Genomic DNA, 19,390 nt, shown 5'->3' on the forward strand with positions numbered 1-19,390 from the left:
AAGAGTTATGACCTTGAATACACCCTCTATTTCATTCTCTTGTATTTGATGACATTCAAACATAAACGTTAATAATAAATTAAATATTATACAAAAGTATGAATGTATAGATATATATATGCATATACAATGCATTTATCTCTAAGAAATATGTCATTTATAGAAATATAATATATATGCACATACATTTTAATCATACAATATAAAATATTATTACACTATTGTTTGCACAGGTATAATTAAATGATAAAAAAAAAATAATAATATTGTATGACAATTAGTAATTATATATCCTTGAAATTGTTAAGCAAAAAATTAAAATTGAAATAAGTCATACGACAAGTATTATTATGTCTTATCCTTATCTTTAAGTTAATGTGATATCGAAAGTAACCGCGAATTCCTTATTGCAAGCAAAACGGTGGACTTAGTACAGTAACCTTGGCCTTGACATTGACCGCGGCGTCCCGACGCTACGCAGTTGCATCAGAGTGCACAATAATGCGCGCGAGGAAACACACAACTACTGTTCTCTCTATATATGTATTATTTATTGAGTATCTATAGATGTATGTGTTGATGTATATGCAACTAAATATGGATGTATTTAGTGAGTGACAGAGGAGAATAAGAGGTATCAGAAAACGCTGGAGAAGGAGTAGTGCACATCTATAAGGATAGGTGGGCGGTATATATATATGTCGTACATAGATAAAATAATTCAATACTTAAAAATTTGTCTCGGTTGACAAGTCACTTCCGTTTTATTATAAGCAACTCAATTGTCGCTAATTTTAATCAAATTTTTTTTTTATTACTTATACTTTTAATTACATTATATATGAATAGTATATTTTTATTTTAATTTAATTATTTTTTATTATGATTCATTTTTATGATCCATCTTTTCTATGAATAATTATATACATAAAAAAGTTCAGAAATATCAAGAATAAAAATACTAAATATTTCCTGTTTTGAAAAAAAAATTTTTAATCAGTATAATGAATATTGCAGCACATATTCTGTAATACAGCGAATTACATAAACTGACATGATTTTTTAAAATAATGAGCCAATGATTTACCGCTGCATAAGTGACGTAAACTCAGACAAGGATAAATCATTCTTAGAAAATGGTGAAAATAAAAAATTTAATTTTTCGGGTGAAAAAATTATTTCTGGGTAAATGTTTACTAGTTTCGTCTAGTTTAGACTTTTAATGTAACAGTCCATGGAAAATGTATCCCTAATAAAACGTCCTTGGTAATAGCTAGTTTACAGTTTTTTGAAATTCTTCACATATTTATTATACTTTTTAATGGTTTTAATAATTAAGAATAAAAAATTTGATTTTAATTAAAAGGTTGCTAAGTCAACGAATAATATCAGATGATTATTGAGTGGATATCATCAGCCAACAACTCGTGGGCAGTATAAAAATAAGCAAAGTTTCTCTAGAAAAAGACCAGCCACTAGTTATTAATAAAGCCACGCTTTGTGAGCTTGTATTGTGATGAGTTCAAGGTATCGGTCGTATTAGAGGCCACTGTCAAGTCTATTAGTCGTTGAAACACCTACATATGTGTGCTGCATATATATACACATATAAACAGTTCATGTCCATGTATAGCTAAGCGACGTCATTACATACGAACCGAGGGGTGCCTGAAATAAAGCAAGGTCATGTTTAACCAAGGCCACATGCCGATAGGTGTATCGGCCCCTGTATCTAGCGAAACTATTCATGACACCTTCGCCACCTACTACAAGCTACAATAGTCGTGTATAGTGACACAAAAAAATTCATTTAACATACAGTCATCTTTTTTTTCTCCAATAAATCTATTCGATTTGTACAATACATAATACATAAATATATATACGCTCTTACATAATGGATTGACGTCGAACAATTTAATTGACATGTGAAAAAATTTCTGACTTACATAAATTTTACTTAGACATTATTTTAATTCTGACAATTGATGTATTTCATAGGAACTTTATTTTTAATTATAATTTTTTTATGGGGATTTGATTTTTATTTAAGGTTCTAAAAGATGATTTTAGAAATATTTTATTTAGGCGAGCAGGTATGATGTTGTACGGATTGTTTTTAAGATATTTTGAATCTTTTTGAGTTATTGCTGATTTTTTATTCAGGCAACGTAATACAGTTACGATTTTTAAGTGAAAATTTGATGGCTCAATAACTGTCATCAGCAATTTTTAAAATTCACTATTGCATACTTAAATTTTAAACAGAACAAAGTTTTTTACTTAAAAAAAAAGTACTGACCATTCATTTAAATAGTAATGTAACTACGGTTATATGGGGAACAGAAAATCTGGGAAAGTTTAGACTCCAAATTTCTATATCTAATTTTTAGAATTTTAAACTTTACACATCTAAATAACTATCAAGTTTTTAAAAAAAGTATAAGATACTTTTCTTGTAGAGAATTTAATGTGCTACAAAAAAGGTTTCTTACAATTTTTCGAATAATTTGATATTTGAAGAAATATTTGCAAAAAACCGACTACACTTTTTTTCTTGATAACTTTAAAATTTCTGATGAAAAATTTTGCCCTCTATTTACTGATAATTTTATTTCATAGAATGCTTTTGTGCGCTAACGCGCGCCCATTATTTTTTGCTTCTTGCAATGTTTCGTTAACCTTTCACTCCCCCCTTATAAAAAAGTCGTTATTAAAAATATTTATCATGGATGCCTCTGGTACCTATTAGCCACTAACATGATCAACCATCTCCATAGAAATCGTTGTTATGACGACTCTAAGCGGTGACATAACACCAACTTTTTTAGGATAGATTTATATTTATTTATGACTAAAAATGAAAATTTGTCATAAAAATGGATACTAGTTCTCACAAAAAGGTTTGAAAAATATTTCTATAAATTTTCTTGTAAACATATTGAATATTTTGATTTCTACAGCTAATCAAAGACGTTAAAGTTCTCGTCTTCTTGTGACTATTATAATTCGAGCCGGAAGTGTAACCTTCTAGGGTTAAGGTTCCAAAATTTAAAATTGATGTACAATTATTTTAAATCAACTTTTCTTATTAAATATTTAATATTGGGTTTTTAATGATAAATATTTTTTTATTTTTCCCTAAATAACCTCTAGCTCTATCATATCGAATGAAAAAATATATTTCAATAAGAATTCAATCAAACCATAATATTTGTTTTCTTACATTTAAATTTAATAAAACTTACAAATATTTATGCGAAATTTTGAAATAAATAAATTGATCTTATTAACAAATATTGTTTTGTATATTTATATCTGATAATGTCTGCAAGTAAATATATAAAAAAACAAATACAAATTAAAATGAAATAGAATGCGGAAAGAACGAGTTATTTTATATACATATATGTATATATGTCTGATCATTTTTAAGGTCAGTCTCGATCAATGTCATGATAATAAAATACATAAACAACAACAAAAATGTTTTCATCTCTTATCGAAAAAAAATGCTTTAGATATTTATTATTATTTTTGTTTCATTACTTGTTTGAGGTTGTTTTCCAGACGTATTAAAGTCGGATATATATTGTTTCTTTCATATGATATTAATTATGAAATTGAGTTTTTTTCCAATAGACGAAGAAATCGCGTCACTCATTCCAAAAGTACACATTTTTATACGACCTTTTGTCTTTAGTTACTGAAGTTTAAAATCAAAAGGGCGTATGATTTTTTTTTAAATTCCTAATCATACACAGTAAAAAATATTGTGTTAAAATCAACACAACCTGTGTGTTAGAAACGGTCCACACAATATATGTGTTATTATTCAACACAGACTATTTGTGTTAAAATTTCAACACTTTTTTTGTGTTGATTTTAAAGTAACACTTAATAAATGTTGATAATATCGATTTTTATACTAAGTAACACCTTTAAAGTGTTAAAGAGTAAATCGATTAAAAATTTTAAAGTAACACAAAGACTTGTGTTGATTTGACACAAAATAATTAACACAAAAATTTTAACACGGACCGTTTTTAACACAGATAGGTACACAATATTTTTTACTGTGTATTATAACTCATTTTAAAGCTAAAAATTGAAAACAAAATTTTGAAAGCCAAAAGGGCGTATAATTTAAGCTATATGCCGTTTTGGTTTTCAAAAATTTTTTTTTTTTTAATTTTTGGCTATAAAATAAGTCTACTAAACGATTGACAATAATGAAATTAAAATTATACGTCCTTTTGGTTTTAAACTTAGTAACTAAAGCCAAAAGGGCGTATAAAAATATGTCGCTTTGGAATTAGTAACGCGAAATGGTAAATATGTATACAGAAAAAAAAATTTTTTAAAAAACCTCAATTTTTTCGGATAAAGTATATAAATCTCTTCTAACCAAGACAAATTCCTTTGGCCCAAGAAAATCTTAACTTTGTTTCCGAAATCGTTTGTTTACCAAAATATTTTCTTGACTCAAGACAACTTTTTCTTCTGTGTAGTAGTTAATATATTTTGTCTACCCTTCAATTTTAAACCATATGTCCTTTATGTCGTAACGAGTCAAAGGGCAATGTAATGTAATTTTCGTATGACATAAAAATAAAAATACTACTCAGTTCGCTCGACATTTAATAGAAAATAAAAAACTAATTAGCAGAAACATAAGCTTTTAAAAATTAACAAGAACTTTTGATAACACTTGACAATTGATCAGGGCAAAGCATCTACATCTAATTTTCAAAATATACTCAAAATTTTTTAAACGAAATCAGTGCAATAAAACTTACTTTGTTCTGAATTTATATAAAAATGAAAATAAAGATGAAAAAATTATTTTAATTAAATTTTTTTAACGCAATGGGGAAAAATGGTCTTTTGAAAATTTTATGTAAAAACAAATTTTAATCCTTAAAAAATTTCAAAAGCATTAATTTCATAAATTTTATTAGTAATGATTCCTTTTCAAATTTTTTTAGATTTTTTACTCATCGATTTATTGAAATAATAATTTGTATTTTTTTAATACCTATTGTATTAAAAATAAAATTTTCTTTATCTTTAAATCAACAGCATTTATATATAACATTGGTTTTTCATAGTTGTGATATATTAATTTCAGTAAGAATATTTAAAACTCTTTTATAAGAAACAATTAAAACCCCGATTGAAGAAATATACAAGCAAAACATTTATAATGGATGCACTAGTTGTATAAATTTGAGAAACATAAATTTTTTATTATTTCTAAGTATATATTGTTTATAGTACATAAATTTCTCCTGAAATTTACATACCGGCAATCTGCTTGACTATAAAATCTTACTATTACTTTGTTTTCTTAAAATTTAGCAGAAAACAATAACCAAATAAATGGGTAATTCCCAGATTCTCAGATATTTATAACAAATAATGATTTCAAAATGTACTGTATCTGCCACCTAGTGTGGAAACGCATAATTTATATACCAGAGATGGACAAAGTATTAGAAAAAATTAATACAAGTAGCGCCATCTTGCTATAAAATTAATTAATAGCGGGTAGAATGGAGCTTTTTAAGCTATAATAAATCTGAATCTACAAATAGATTTTAATTTTGTGAAAATTAAAAATAAATACATTGATTAATATTTAATTAGAGTCGAATAAGTCGTCTGAGAATGTATGATCCATATAAATTTACATATGTATTGAATTATATTTTATTTTTACTGAAATAAAATCTACTTTTACTTAAATTATTTTTCCTTGTAATTATAAAAAATTGCATAATTTTGAACGATAAAGATTTTAATTTTCATACTCAAATAGTTATCAATTTTTTCTAGAGAAAAAAAAATATAATATATCGATTTTAAATTAAATTAAATTTCAAAGGAAATTAAGTTCTTCTTTTTATTTATTTAATTGTATCATTGTTAAGTTTTACGCCGGTAACAAATAAATAAAACCGTACTGATAAGTTTTAAATTACTATCTTTTATACAAGAAAAATAATTTTTCCAACTATTGTTATAAAGTTATTCTAAAAAAAATGTATACATGTGTTTAAAAAAAAACTTTCGCGCTTAAGGTGTGCAATAGATAAAACTTAAGTTAAAATTATTTATTGTATTATTTAAAATAATAAATACAAATTTTTTTATGAATTACACAATAAAAGTTATATAACGTATATACATTAAATAAAATATGTTTTCTTTATGATGAATGGATTTAATTTGTTTAAGTTAACTAACATTTGATCCATGAGCATCTTGACTAGCTAAAAAAAAGTAAAAATATCAAAAGATATTAATTGTATAATTAGAGATATAATTATTATAAAAATTTTGACTGTACAAATATATATGAATCGAGTTTTTATTATTATTTTAATTACTGACACATTAAATACTAAATGTTATGAATGTGATTTATACCCACGTATGAATTTTTCACCAATACACGAGGGGTGTGTGAATAGTTCGTACTTACAAATTATTCATACCGAATCGAAAAATTCAAATTTTTCGTTAATTTTCAAATATTTCAAAATTTCCAAATTATTCGTAAGTTTACGAATAATTCTAAAAATACTTTTCTGAACGACTTAAAACTGCAATTTGTTTTCCAATTGATTTAAGAAATTTAGTTAAAAAGGTAATTTAAAACAACTAAGTAATTTACTTATTTTCTTTTTCTAATTTATATCCTGGAGAAATCGTAACTAAGGTAAAAGCCCCTATACCCGCTCAGTACCATTAGCCGCTCACTTTAACTGATTAATGCCTTTTTTATAATTTTTATGTACCTGAAGATCGGAACGTTTTTTGCAGAACGAAAATAAAAAAACAAAATGAAATTTAAAAAATCTACTGGATCTAGATTTTTGAAATATTTCGCCTAGGCGCTAATATATCAGCCGAAAATTGAAGTCTACCCCCAACTACTCCTTAATCAGTCAAATTACATAGTTTTCATTTTCGTTGCGCGAAAAACGTTCCGATCTTCAGATACATTAATTTTTATAAAAAAAAATTTCAACTAAAAAAAAATGATTAATGATAAGTAATTATTTGTGAATCTAAATATATTAAAATATGATGTATTAAATTATTTTATAATAGATTATAAATTTTAATTAAACGACTGTTTTCAAAATCGCGCTCAGCCGGGCATTTTTTACTTTAACGTTCATTCGTTAGATTAAATTTAAGATACGTCAAATTTTTTGAGAATTGTTATGACTATATCTTATTAAATATATTTTTAAAGTTCATGAAATTTTATATTATGAAAGAATAAAGTAATATAATTTATAAATTATTTGTCCAAATCAATAAACTTATCATATATTAATTGATATTGTCTTTGAGCGACTATAGGACCATGTGTCACTCTGAAAATCTTCCAGCAAAATAATATTTTGAGCCACGGTTTTTGCGGAATCATAAGAAATAGCTCAAGACAAAATTTTTCTAAATTTTTTGGTTTAGTTTTTTGGGTCTACGGGGCGGGAAAATTTTGTTTAGAAAAATCAATTCATGACTCGTTTGGAAAATTTTTCAACTACAATTTGTTTTTTTTTTTGTTTCTTTATACGACAATTTGCTGCTGAGATATCAACCTTCAAATGAAACAAGATCTTTTTATCGTTGATTATCGATATCTCAGTAACTAATGGCCGCACAGTAATTTTGAGGGCAGCTTTATAAACTCGAATAAAACTTCCACAAGCTTCATTTTCGATTTTGAAAAAAAAAAATTTTTCTTTATTCCTATTATCAATTTGAAAAACCTACAAAAAATGGACTTTTTATGGTTTTTTAGTTAATTAACCACTGCTTTAAGAATATTGATGGAAAGGATAATGTTGCCAGGTGATTTTACAGCTTAATGTACCCCCAAAAGCCCTGAAAATGTTCAAATCGATCTATTGAACCATTTGCTCAAAGTTTTACAAAACAATTAAAGGAACAAGTTTTGCCAAAATTTAAATGTTTGTTTGTACTATTTACACCTAATTTGTTTGTTTGAAAAGAATAGTTTTATTCAGCAGAAAAACAGATACATAGCATTAACAAGTATAAAATCATCGTAAAAATACTTTAACTTATTAATAATAATATTAGTTAGCTTGCTACCAGTGGTAGATCTCACTAACTGACTTACTACACTTAAATTTAGAGTGCTATTTCATTTATTAATTGAGCTTATTTGTTAGGTATGCCAGGAAATTTAGCAAATCTTATTAATTTATTGATAGATGTAAAAAAATTACTGCTATAAAAAAAAACATCTAACTAAGAATTTACACCTAATTTGGGTGCTTGTTTTTCAGGAAAATTATGAAAATTATATCGAAAGATATTATGTCGGAGATATTGTGTCGGGGATGAAAACGCGCATTACCACATAGAATATTTTTTAAAATAATTACAACTTGTTAATAAATAATAAAATAATATTACCTTTATAAGAGTACTCTAAAGCAGTAGCAATTGTTCTCATATCACCTTCAATACTCTGGGCCCAATTTTCTGCATCACCAATTTCTTTCAGAGCACTTGAAAAGGATTCAACTAAATTTAACCACAAGTGCGTTTGTTTAGCAAAAGCGGTTGCTGATTGCTGCAATTGTTTGGCTTCAGCATCTAGTTTTCGCTGATTTAAATATGCCTGTGCCACTCTAGTGAATAAACTTCAAATCAATATCTTTTCATAAAGTAAACAAACATTTAATTGTCCCAACAAGAGAATGGTCATCCCACTGTCACATATTTCCTATACCCCCACTATTGATTCTATGACCATTCTTTCGTTGGCAAAACAATAATTGTATAAAAAAAAATTAATAAATAAATAATTACCGGACATTTAAATGATCAACTAATGCTTGTGTTAATTTGTTAGCAGCACGTACAGCTTCTTTGCGTTTTTGTTCTAAGATGGATAATTATCATTATAAACTTATTTAAATTGTAGTTATTATTTATTTATACAAATACCTTGTGATTCTTTTTTGATAGCTTGTTTACTTTGATGTTCCTTTACAATACTTGATAACATTTTTACGTTTTTTAACCTTAATCTTTAATTGACGTTTAAAATTCTCCCCGCAAGAGAGTGTACCTCTACCTCGGGTGTTTTCGGTTTTTACTCCCACTTTTTTTAGCGCATGCGCATTTTAAAAATGTGGTGAGAACAATTTCCGAGATTCCGAGGTTCATTCTCTCTCTGGGCTGAATTTATTGTAAGGAATAATCATAAAATAAAGGGTCCAGTTATTGACACTGTCCCAGTTTCTGACACTTTCAACTTTTTTTCAAATTAGAAAAATAATTGACTCGAATAGACAAATAAATTTGTTTTTAATTTTAAAAAATTCACTCTGTACCTAATTAACAACAATGACAAAAATAAAGAATAAAATATCTTAATGAAAAAAATATATGATCCTAAAGTTAGCAGACATTTAAAAATTTTTGAATTTCCGTATTTCAACAAATCAATTGCAAAAAAATAAAATAAAAATATGCACATGTAGAAAATTTAAAAAACTATAGGTGCAATTTTTTCAAATATTTTTTTTTTTATGTTTTATTGTCTAAAAAAAAGTCCAAAAATTATTAGACATCTGCTAACTTCATAAAAATATTTTAAGCCGGGAGAAACTGCGGAAGCCATTTTTGAGTTACAGTGTAAGCAGTTTAAAGAAGAACGTTCCAGAATTGAATTTTTTATCTTATCACCATGAAAGTATAAAAATATAATAAAAAATACATGGATAGGTTAATAGTTAACTGTAATTTAGTTTACAATATTAATGTATCATATTAAATAACATTTTATTATTAAAATGGGAATGTCAACAACTACCTTAATAGCCAGACCAGGGTTGCTTAGCCAAAGTTAACTTTTCAATGTTGCATCAAATTTCGGAAGTAAGTTCCAAGCAAATTGAATTCCAAATTGCCATTCAATTTGACAGCAAGTATTCGTCAATTTTTATAAATCTGTTTTTTGTCTACAATATAAAAGTAAAATACTGTACAAATTGTCGAAAAATTAACCGAAAGTTTTTCTTTTCAACTTTCGCTATAAATTTGTTATCAAATTCCGGCAGCGGGTTTCGGATAAATTGAATTTTCAAGTTGCCATCAATTTTTGGATAAAATCGCTATTAGGGTAGGCTCAATTTTATAGGTATGTCACAGTTATTGACCCTCAAATTCAATCTGATACTGAAGTTAGCTGACGTCTAATAATTTTTGGATTTTATTTCAAAACGGTACAAGATAAAAAAAAAATATTCGAAAAAATTGCACTTATAGTTTTTTTAATTTTCTGTAAATGCATATTTTTGGTTATTTTTTTCTTGTTAACAATTTGTTGAAAGAAAAATTCAAAAATTTTTAATTGTCTGCTAACTTAAGTCATAATTCAATCATGATTTTCAATATTGCTGATAATTCGTTTGTTTACGTGAATATTTTATTACAATTCAACGAGTGTGAATGCAGCAGATATCAGACAAATTTATAATTATAAATAGAGTACATAATTTAAAAAATATTTATAAAAAATTCACTTATTAATTTCAAAATTTTTTAAATGCGCATTTTTTAAAAATTTTCTTTTAATAATTATTTACTCTATTTATCAATAATTTTAAATTTGTCTGATGTCTACTACATTCACACTCATGCAATTTAAATTGTTTATGTCTTGAAAAAAATTGTGTTGCATTTATAATAAGTAACATTAATTAGCTCTACTTAATAACATTGCGCTTATGACCTTGTCTAAAAATTTTAAACTTGTTTATTATATACAATAGTATTTATTCATATTAAATTTTATATTAATTATCATGAAATTACCTCAGCTCCCTGCTTAAAAAATTGGATAAATTCTTATAGCTGTATGTATAAGGCCCTATACTTAACGATATCATTTCTCATAGAGCTCATTCATTCTTATCAAAATCTTTATGGGACTTGGAGAATCTATTGAATTCTATGAGATTTTCTAAACAGGGCTGTCACTCTTAGTGTCAGAAACTGGGCCCTTTATCTTATATATTTATAAACGAGACTAAGGTCTATATTAGTTTCAGATTACATGGGTTTTTTTTTATTTTACCCTAAATCACACAAAAGTTCTACGATATATGAAAAATAAATTTTAATGAAGTTTTTATGAACTGGAACAAAAAACGTAACCGTGTACTAAATACAGGTCGGGCCATACTCAATAAATTCTCGAATTTTAGATTTCTGTTAATTTATAAATTGATTATCATTACAGCGATTTGTTCAGCTTCCAGAAAAATACTAAGACGAACTTCCACGGAAGATTTTCATCATTAGAGTCCCATAAATATTTAAAACGTAATTAGAAATCTAATATTCGGTTAGTACTGCTGACCCTTATTGTAAAAAATTAAAAGATAAATAAAAATATTATAAATGCAATAATTATGTAACACTAAAATTAAAACCAAATATTTTACTAGGCACGACTATAGGAGCCGAGACGAATTCTTTCTGTCTCGGATAATTGCATCTACATATAAGGTAAAGATACCGTTTTTGGCCACTTTACAGCCAGTTTTGGACACTTGAAAAATTTAAATAAAATAATTTTTAAAAGACGCAATGACATTTGATTTTTAAATTGCGTTCAAAGATACTTTTATCCCACTATTAAAATGGGAATTTTATTTTACACTTTTTCGTTAATTAGAATAAAATATTAAATATTCAAAAATGGAGAAGCAGCCACAAATGGTACCTCTACCCTATAAGAAAATAAAACATCATCATGTAACGCTCTCATGGTATTTTCACCAAATTTATTTTGCTATCTTGGTATACAAATTTCGATATTACTAGATCTATTACAATAAAAATAGTTGATAAAAATTAAAGAAGAAAAGAAAAACAAAATTAACAAATATATCAAACAATAAAATTATTTATTTATTTACCAGTATTTATAATAATAAAATTGGAACAATTATCCTGCGAAATAAATAATACAGGAGAGGAGGTTTTAGGATGGTGGAGGGATAAATTAAGTGTGATAATAATAAAATAAATAAAATAATTATTGTAAAATTTATTAATACTATTTCTTCTAATGGAAAAAAATCGTTAGTAGTTAAAAATTTAATATTGATAAAGAATATGATCAATTTAAGGCTTGAAAGATGGCGTTTAAACGAAACATTTGTTAACGATGATTTTATAATCTTGATTATTAATTATTATTCCCATACAAGTATATTAGTTCTTCACTAACTCCCGACCCCCGATTTATTTTCGACTTTCCCTGCATAAAAAAACTTTATTATTTATTTATTTCTTTTTTTTTTCTAATTATTATTTTTTCTAAAGTTCCAGTTATTGGTGAATCTGGGGAGAGCTTGATGCGTATTTTTCTTTGAACTTTATCTTGATGATTGAGCACTAACAATCACGTGGACTCTTCATTTTTCAAGTAAAGCCTCGAGACACCCTTCGCAGTTGTACTTTAAGTGAACGGGATTGGATCATATTCTTTGTCAGCGCGAGTATAAACCCCTTGAGATCTTGAAAATTTGAGTAAGAGTTTTTTCCGAGTAAACATTCTTCATGAATTTATTATTATTTTTCGTTTATATATTTATATAAATATATATTTATATATTTTTTTTTAAACTTTTATTTATACAAGTTTCTTCGGCCTCTTTCTCTTTTCAAATCTCTGTTATTTTTTTCTCTATACTTTTTTTTCATAACTTCAAACTTCCCTCTATCATCCAATACCTCTTGATTCAAAACCTTATAAACAAACAAACATGTTAGAGAACTTACATTCGCTCTTAGTTTTTAGTTTTTTTATTCTCTTAATTTTATTGTTTACTATTATTAATTATTAAGATTAATTTTTTTTTGACTTATCAATTTTATCAATTATTTAAAAATACCACATTTTTTTTACCTTATTACCCTTCCCTCTTTATATAACATCAAGGTAAATTGATCTTATTAAATAATTTATTTGAATAAAATTAAAATAATTGAAAAAAAAAAATAGTTATTGTTTTACAAGTCTTAATTATACTCAATACCGCGGTACTAATACAATAAGGACGTTTGTAAATGATCTTACATTAATATAAAAATTATAAGATTGTCTTTACTTAATAAATAAATTTACAATACAACTGTAACTTTATATGCAATAAAACATATTAACAAATATAATAATTGTAAATTATTATTTACGAATTTTTGTTAGAAAATAAACCGTAAAATCGTACAATTCATTAATGCTTTACTTAAATTTTAAATTCATATAAATATATATGCATTTGTATTTATATATATGATAAATAAAGTGTGTACGATCTTAGGCAATGGTCAAAAATTATTTTACGTCCTAATTGTAAGTAACACGATACATCTAAAACCTTATTTTCAAATCATATGTATATATAGGACATACATATTTTGTTTGTTTAAATAATTAATGAAAATAAGGTTGTCCATTCTGACCATGCTGCTCGCTAATGTTAAAAAAAAGCCCACAATAGCTTAATCGAGCCAAGTCAGAGATAAAAACATAATGCAATATTCATTTTATTTTTTTGTATTAACTTTTTTTTAATGATCTTTTAAATTTTGACCCTCCCTTTAGTATAGAAGAAATAAGAAGGGTCAAAGGCTCAAGACAGATAAATGGCTTCCGATACACCTGGACCACTCGCATCGTAACTCGACTCACTTTAATATCGACCTGAAATTCATTAAAGCAACAAAAAAACTATGATTGTTTTTGAATACCGGTACAGTCTCGTTAAAGGACTTTTTTTTTTATTTCTACCGCTAAACAAACTAAAGAATAGTCGAGACCGTTGTTGACATAATTCATCAGGTCTCTTATTCTTGATCTTAAATTATTATCAGGACGGCTCGTATTAATTTACGTAGACATATTGCCTACAATTTTTTACTGTTTTAATTATAAATAATCAAAGTTGATAAATAGAATATATTTAATTGAGAATATTTGTTTTATAAAAAAATAAAAAATAAAATTACTAAGATGGACTTGAAAAAAAAATTTATAAAACTTTAAATAATTTTCTTTGTGGGCGATATATCTACTCGTGATAAGTTGAGTTTATAATAATAGAAGGATCAGACTTACGTGGTGAATAAGAACGTGATCTTGATCGATCGTAACGAGGTCTCCGGCGGTTGTAGTACGGGCTCGGCGACCGGCGGTAGCTGCTTCTGTAGTTAGAACTCCTGGATTAGAATTGTTTTTAAGAAATACGTAAAAATGTTTAATACATATATATGTGTATATTACATATATATATATTATTATTATTATTTAAATGCTCACTCTCGACGTCGTGGTCCATTCCATCCTCTATCATGCAAGTATGTCGGTTTACCCATATAAATTCCTGGTGTAGGAGTGTGTGCTCGTTGTGTAATTGAAAAATCAACTCTTATTCGTCGTCCATCTATCTCCATTCCAGAACATTGTTCCTTAGCTACTTTAGCATCTTCACTTGATTTAAAGTATACGAAACAGAATCCTCGAGATCGTCCGGTCTAAAATTATTCAATAAAATTTATCATCATCTTTATTTTTAGATTTTAAATATAGATAACAATTTTTATATTTTAATTTTCAATACTTAGTTTTTACTGCAAGTTTTTTTTTTTGTTATAGAAAAATATATTAAAGACATATTTATTTAAAAATAAAATTAATTTTTATATTTAGTGCTGACTGAAAAATTAAATGATAATAAAATTATTTTCTGCCCTCCGGCCGGAAAGTGGCCACTGCCCTGAACGAAGTTGCAACTTTCCGGCTTCCTCGAGCAGAAAAATAGTATACGCACCTTGGCCAGTAAAAAAGAAAACCTCAGACCACATGTTTGTCAGCCTCGGCCAACAATTACCTGTGCTCTGAGACTTTTCTTATTTTACTGGCCTAGGTATGTAATATACTATTTATTTTCAAAATCAATATCAGCTAATCATTTATAGCTAAGATTTATTTTAACCCTAATCGGCTGAACATGGGTCGTTTGTGTCTAAATATTCTATACATGCCTCCGAATTTTTGATGAAAATGTTTATTGAAAAAGGAATTTTCGGAGCTGGCAATAACTCTACCGCGTAGAAGTCCAAAGAAAACCTACGAATTTATTCAGATTTTTTCTTACAGAACAACATAGTTAACTAAGCAGCGGATGCTAATGACCCATGTTCAACGTTTAAGGGTACTGAAAATAGCGACACCGGATTAGGGTTAATATAATTTTATAATGTTGCTAAAGGCCTTTAACATAGTACATAAGCTTCATAAGTACACGTTCTAAATCTTTAGCGTTTTTATATTCCAGACTAAAAAATAACTGCTGGAAAAATAATAGAAAGACTGTAATTAAATTTCAATGGCATTTATATTTTTATCATTGAAATTTTTATAAATTAATTTTGTATTCTACTGGCCAGAAATATGCTAAACAATAATTATTCTGAAATTAGCCGATGTCTAATAATTTTTAGATTTTTTTTAAAAGTAATCAATTAAAAAAATATATATTTCAGAAAATTGTACCTATAGATTTTGTAATTTTCTACATGTGCATATTTTTAGTTTTATTTTTTTTCTTTGAACTAAATTGTTGAAAAAAAAATCCAAAAATTATTAATTGTCTGCTAACTTCAGGATCATAAACAATAATAATAATATTATAAACAATTTTTATGTTTAGAATAAAATGTATGAGAGGGTAGAAGTACCATTTGTGGCTACCGGTCAATTTTTGAATATTTATTACTTCATTTTAATTAACGAAAAAGTGTAAAATAAAGTTTCCATTTTAATAGTGAGATAAAAGTATCTCTGAAGAAATTTTTAAAATTAATTATGTTGCGTATTTTACAAATTATTTTATTTAAATTTTTCAAATGTCTAAAATTGGCCCTTAAGTGGCCAAAAACAGTACCTCTACCCTACTATTGAAATAAATAATTAACTGAAGTCTTGCCGTTTTGGAGGATGCGTTGAATAAAAGTTTACAGATAATTTAAAAGATGAAATAAATTAAATAGATTAACGATGCAATAAATCAAGTGTTTAATTCGTAATTCTAATCTATATTTAGAAATTTATTTTTAACATTCTTTTGTTAGAATCATGACCCGTGACCAATTATTATTTTGCTTTTTTAATTATAAACACATTTTACAAAAAAAGATATTTATTATTTATTTATAAATCAATCTTCTGATCGATCAATAAAATTATATCTTTTAAATGACAATAATTTATTGATGATATGACAGAATAAATTTTTGCTAAGATTGAATTATAAATACAGTTTCAATTGTCTTAATGCAATCAATATTATTATTAGATTCTATTTTTGCAAGCGCTTTGTTTTTGTTTTAATTTAGTTTTCACTTTTTTTTTTTAATTTGACATAAAAACTTCCATCTTTTAATTTATTTTATTAATTTATATAATTTATCCTTTTAAATAATTAATTTAGCAAGAAAAAAAAAATAAAAATTACATAAATATTAAAAATAATTTCTCAATATTTAGTGCGATAAAAAAATCTCTCAATTTTCCTTGAATATAAAAAATTCCCTGACTATTTTGGAACTCTTGTAATTATGATAAAAAATACAAATAATTACAACAGTAAGATTAGATAAAAATAATTAATAATTAATTTGAAGAGCAAATCGATGGTCTAATTTAAAAATACGAATCTTTTAGAATACTACAATTAAAACACATCAAAATCAGCAGCTTTAGAAATAAGAAAATTTTTTATAATTTATTTTACTGACTAAAATTTAATCGCGATCCTGATGTTAAATTGGATTTTACTTTTTTAAGTAAATTTATAATCGTGAAAAGTAGATTACGCGCGTTAATTAATAATTTAATTCCTCAACCAATAATCAAAATAATATCAACTTCCGAACCTTTAAAACAAAATTCATATTAAATAATTTAAATTTAAATTTGTCAAATCTCTGATTAACAGTAGAAATTAAATTAATCAATATTTACTAAAAATTGTATAGAATTATTATTCAAACATTTGTATTAATTCTAGTAACTCTTGTTATAGTGAATTTTAATTTGGAATTTAAAAAAAAAAGTTGACAAAAAAAACGGAGGGACTTTTTGCATAAAAATATGCATTACTTCTTTAATTTGTCATATATTTAACTAAACCTTGTGGCAAATTATTGGAGAATAAATGACCTATGATATGAAATGGATGGAAAAATTTAATTTTTCAAAAAGTATATTAATTTTAATAAATCAAGTGCAAAATGTTTTTTCAAAAATTTGAAAGTTATCCAAAAGAAATATAATTTTTTTTTTTTGCAAATATCTTTCTAAATATTGAGTTATCCGAAAAATTGTAAGTGACCTTATTTGTAGCGCTTTAAATTCTCTATAAATAAGGTATCTTATTTTTTTTTATAAAACTGAATGATTATTAAGATATTTTAAATGTTAAATCCGATGAATTACATTTGTAAATTTGACGTTTAAAATTGTCTAGAATTTTCTGGACTGAATGTGGCCTTTAAGAGTTAATTCAAAAAATATTTTGTAAATATTAAAAATTTATGCAATTTATGATAATCAATATGCACAAATTATTTACAAACAAACGATAAATTGAATGATCCTGAAGTTAGCAGACAATTAGTAATCAATTACAAAAAAACAAAAACTAAAAATATACACTGATAGAAAATTTAAAAAACTACAGGTGCAATTTAAAAAATTTTTTTTTTATAGTTTACCGTCTAAAAAAAAGTTCAAAAGTTATTAGACGTCTGCTAACTTCAGTATCATTAAATTAAACACTTAAATTCAAAATATCAAGTACGTAAAAATAAAAAATTACCTTAGCATCAATAACAACTTCGACTCGTTCCACGGGTCCATATTTAGAAAAAATGTGATGTATTTGGAGCTCAGTTGTGTAAATGGACAGACCAAAAACTCCAAGACATCGTGAAGGACAAGGATTATCACGATTACCAACGTGTCGACGTCTTGATGACATGGGGCTGCGTGAATGTGATCGATAAATATTACGATCTCGTTCACGTGAATAACGAGACCGTGAGTATGAACGTGATCGGCTGCGAGAATAACGTCCGTCACCACCACGATACGGCGATCGGCTGCGACTACGACTCCGGCCAGCTGCATATTTGGTACTACGATATGGTTTACGTCCACGTGATACAGAACGACTTCTTGACCTCGAATATTCTTTAACTGGTCGTTCTTTTCTCTCCCGTGATTTACGCGATCTGGAGCGTGATCGCGAATCACGAAGACCTCCATCTGATGTTCGTGGTCGACGGGGGCTAGCACTGCGGCTCCCACTATGCTGTGGAGGTAAAAATACTATTTTTATCCTTGTCGGTCATTTTTTTTTCCATTGCATCAACTCGATAGTACCGTAATCGTTTTTTTTTTAAATTATGATCAGTCAATTAAAAAAAAAAATTTAACAGCGAGTTTTTCAATTAAAATTAAAATTTTTAAATGTTTTAAAAATATATATCGCAAAGATGAATTGAAGAATCAATAGCATCACCTCGCGGTGATAGAGAATGCGGAAGTTTTTATGGTTAGTTATATAGATATATATTAAAATTGTTAAAAAATAATTATGAAATATAAAAAAATTTTACCTCAATGTCACTCATTTGTTGCTGATTTTAAATGACTTATTTATAATTTAAAATAATAGTGTAATAGATTGCAGATGGTCGGAGAAATAATTCCGTGTAAATTGATGGCGTCACTTATATTATAATGGCGGACGGCGAGGTTTTTAGAGTTTTGGTTTTGTCTAGATAGAAGCAGAGAGACAAGCGGAATGTTACGGAACTTGATGCGGAAAAAAAATATTACTACCAACATCCGGTGTTGCTAGGTTACCAATAAACTTTAACATTGATTGGTACGTTGTTTAATCAATATGGCGTAATTAAAATATGACTAATTATATGTATGTGTAATAACGAGAATATTCGAGATGGTAAAGCTAAATTATGACAAATGCAGTTATTATGATTTTTTAGCGTATAATTTTAAATGGTTTATTCAGTGTTTTTAAAAAATTAAATATTATTTACTTTTTTAAAATATAATATTTGAAAGTTAGGAAAAGTATTTAAATTTCGCGCCTAAATAGTTACTAGACTAGTAATGTTGTGATTTGTTGACTCCCCAAAGCCAAGGTTACTAGAATAGGGTTACTATTCTAGTAACCTTAAGGGTCGGCAGTACTAAACGAATTTTTGAAATTTACTTTTCTAATTA

At 26.4% G+C, this 19,390-nt stretch overlaps 2 protein-coding genes and 1 long non-coding RNA gene across 8 annotated transcripts in view; 1 reads left to right on the top strand and 2 right to left on the bottom strand.

Annotated features, from left to right (window-relative positions):
- Positions 1 to 9,157, bottom strand: part of LOC130674548 (biogenesis of lysosome-related organelles complex 1 subunit 1) — a 90,822-nt gene extending 81,665 nt beyond the window's left edge. For 2 of the 3 annotated variants that reach the window (XM_057479903.1, XM_057479906.1), the window contains exons 1-3: positions 9,001 to 9,157; positions 8,863 to 8,935; positions 8,464 to 8,681 (exon numbers count right to left, since the gene is read on the bottom strand). In XM_057479903.1, the coding sequence (XP_057335886.1) occupies positions 8,464 to 8,681; positions 8,863 to 8,935; positions 9,001 to 9,061 (352 nt within the window). In that variant the 5' untranslated portion in view covers positions 9,062 to 9,157. Of the gene's footprint in view, positions 1 to 6,101; positions 6,276 to 8,463; positions 8,682 to 8,862; positions 8,936 to 9,000 lie in introns of those variants that run through there. The other variant, XM_057479905.1, reaches the window with a different exon arrangement.
- LOC130674549 (uncharacterized) lies at positions 368 to 1,884 on the top strand. Its single transcript, XR_008991068.1, has 3 exons — positions 368 to 681; positions 1,018 to 1,266; positions 1,367 to 1,884. It is a non-coding gene; the product is annotated as an uncharacterized LOC130674549 (long non-coding RNA).
- Positions 9,158 to 12,357: 3,200 nt separating the features above from the next.
- On the bottom strand, positions 12,358 to 18,964 carry LOC130674463 (transformer-2 protein homolog alpha). Of its 4 annotated transcripts, none has more exons than XM_057479799.1 (5): positions 18,757 to 18,964; positions 17,955 to 18,449; positions 14,393 to 14,607; positions 14,192 to 14,292; positions 12,358 to 12,819 (listed from the first exon to the last, which is right to left on the bottom strand). In XM_057479799.1, exons 1-5 carry the CDS (start codon positions 18,769 to 18,771, stop codon positions 12,794 to 12,796), a joined length of 852 nt encoding a protein of 283 aa, XP_057335782.1. In that variant the 5' UTR covers positions 18,772 to 18,964; the 3' UTR covers positions 12,358 to 12,793. The 4 variants fall into 4 exon arrangements, with proteins under 4 accessions (XP_057335782.1, XP_057335784.1, XP_057335783.1 ...); XM_057479801.1 differs by having other exon boundaries at positions 14,192 to 14,277; positions 18,757 to 18,962; XM_057479800.1 differs by having other exon boundaries at positions 12,358 to 13,777; positions 18,757 to 18,961.
- Positions 18,965 to 19,390: the final 426 nt, after the last annotated feature.

Source organism: Microplitis mediator, chromosome 9 (assembly GCF_029852145.1).
Source record: "Microplitis mediator isolate UGA2020A chromosome 9, iyMicMedi2.1, whole genome shotgun sequence".
NCBI classification, from domain to species: Eukaryota; Metazoa; Arthropoda; class Insecta; order Hymenoptera; family Braconidae; genus Microplitis; species Microplitis mediator.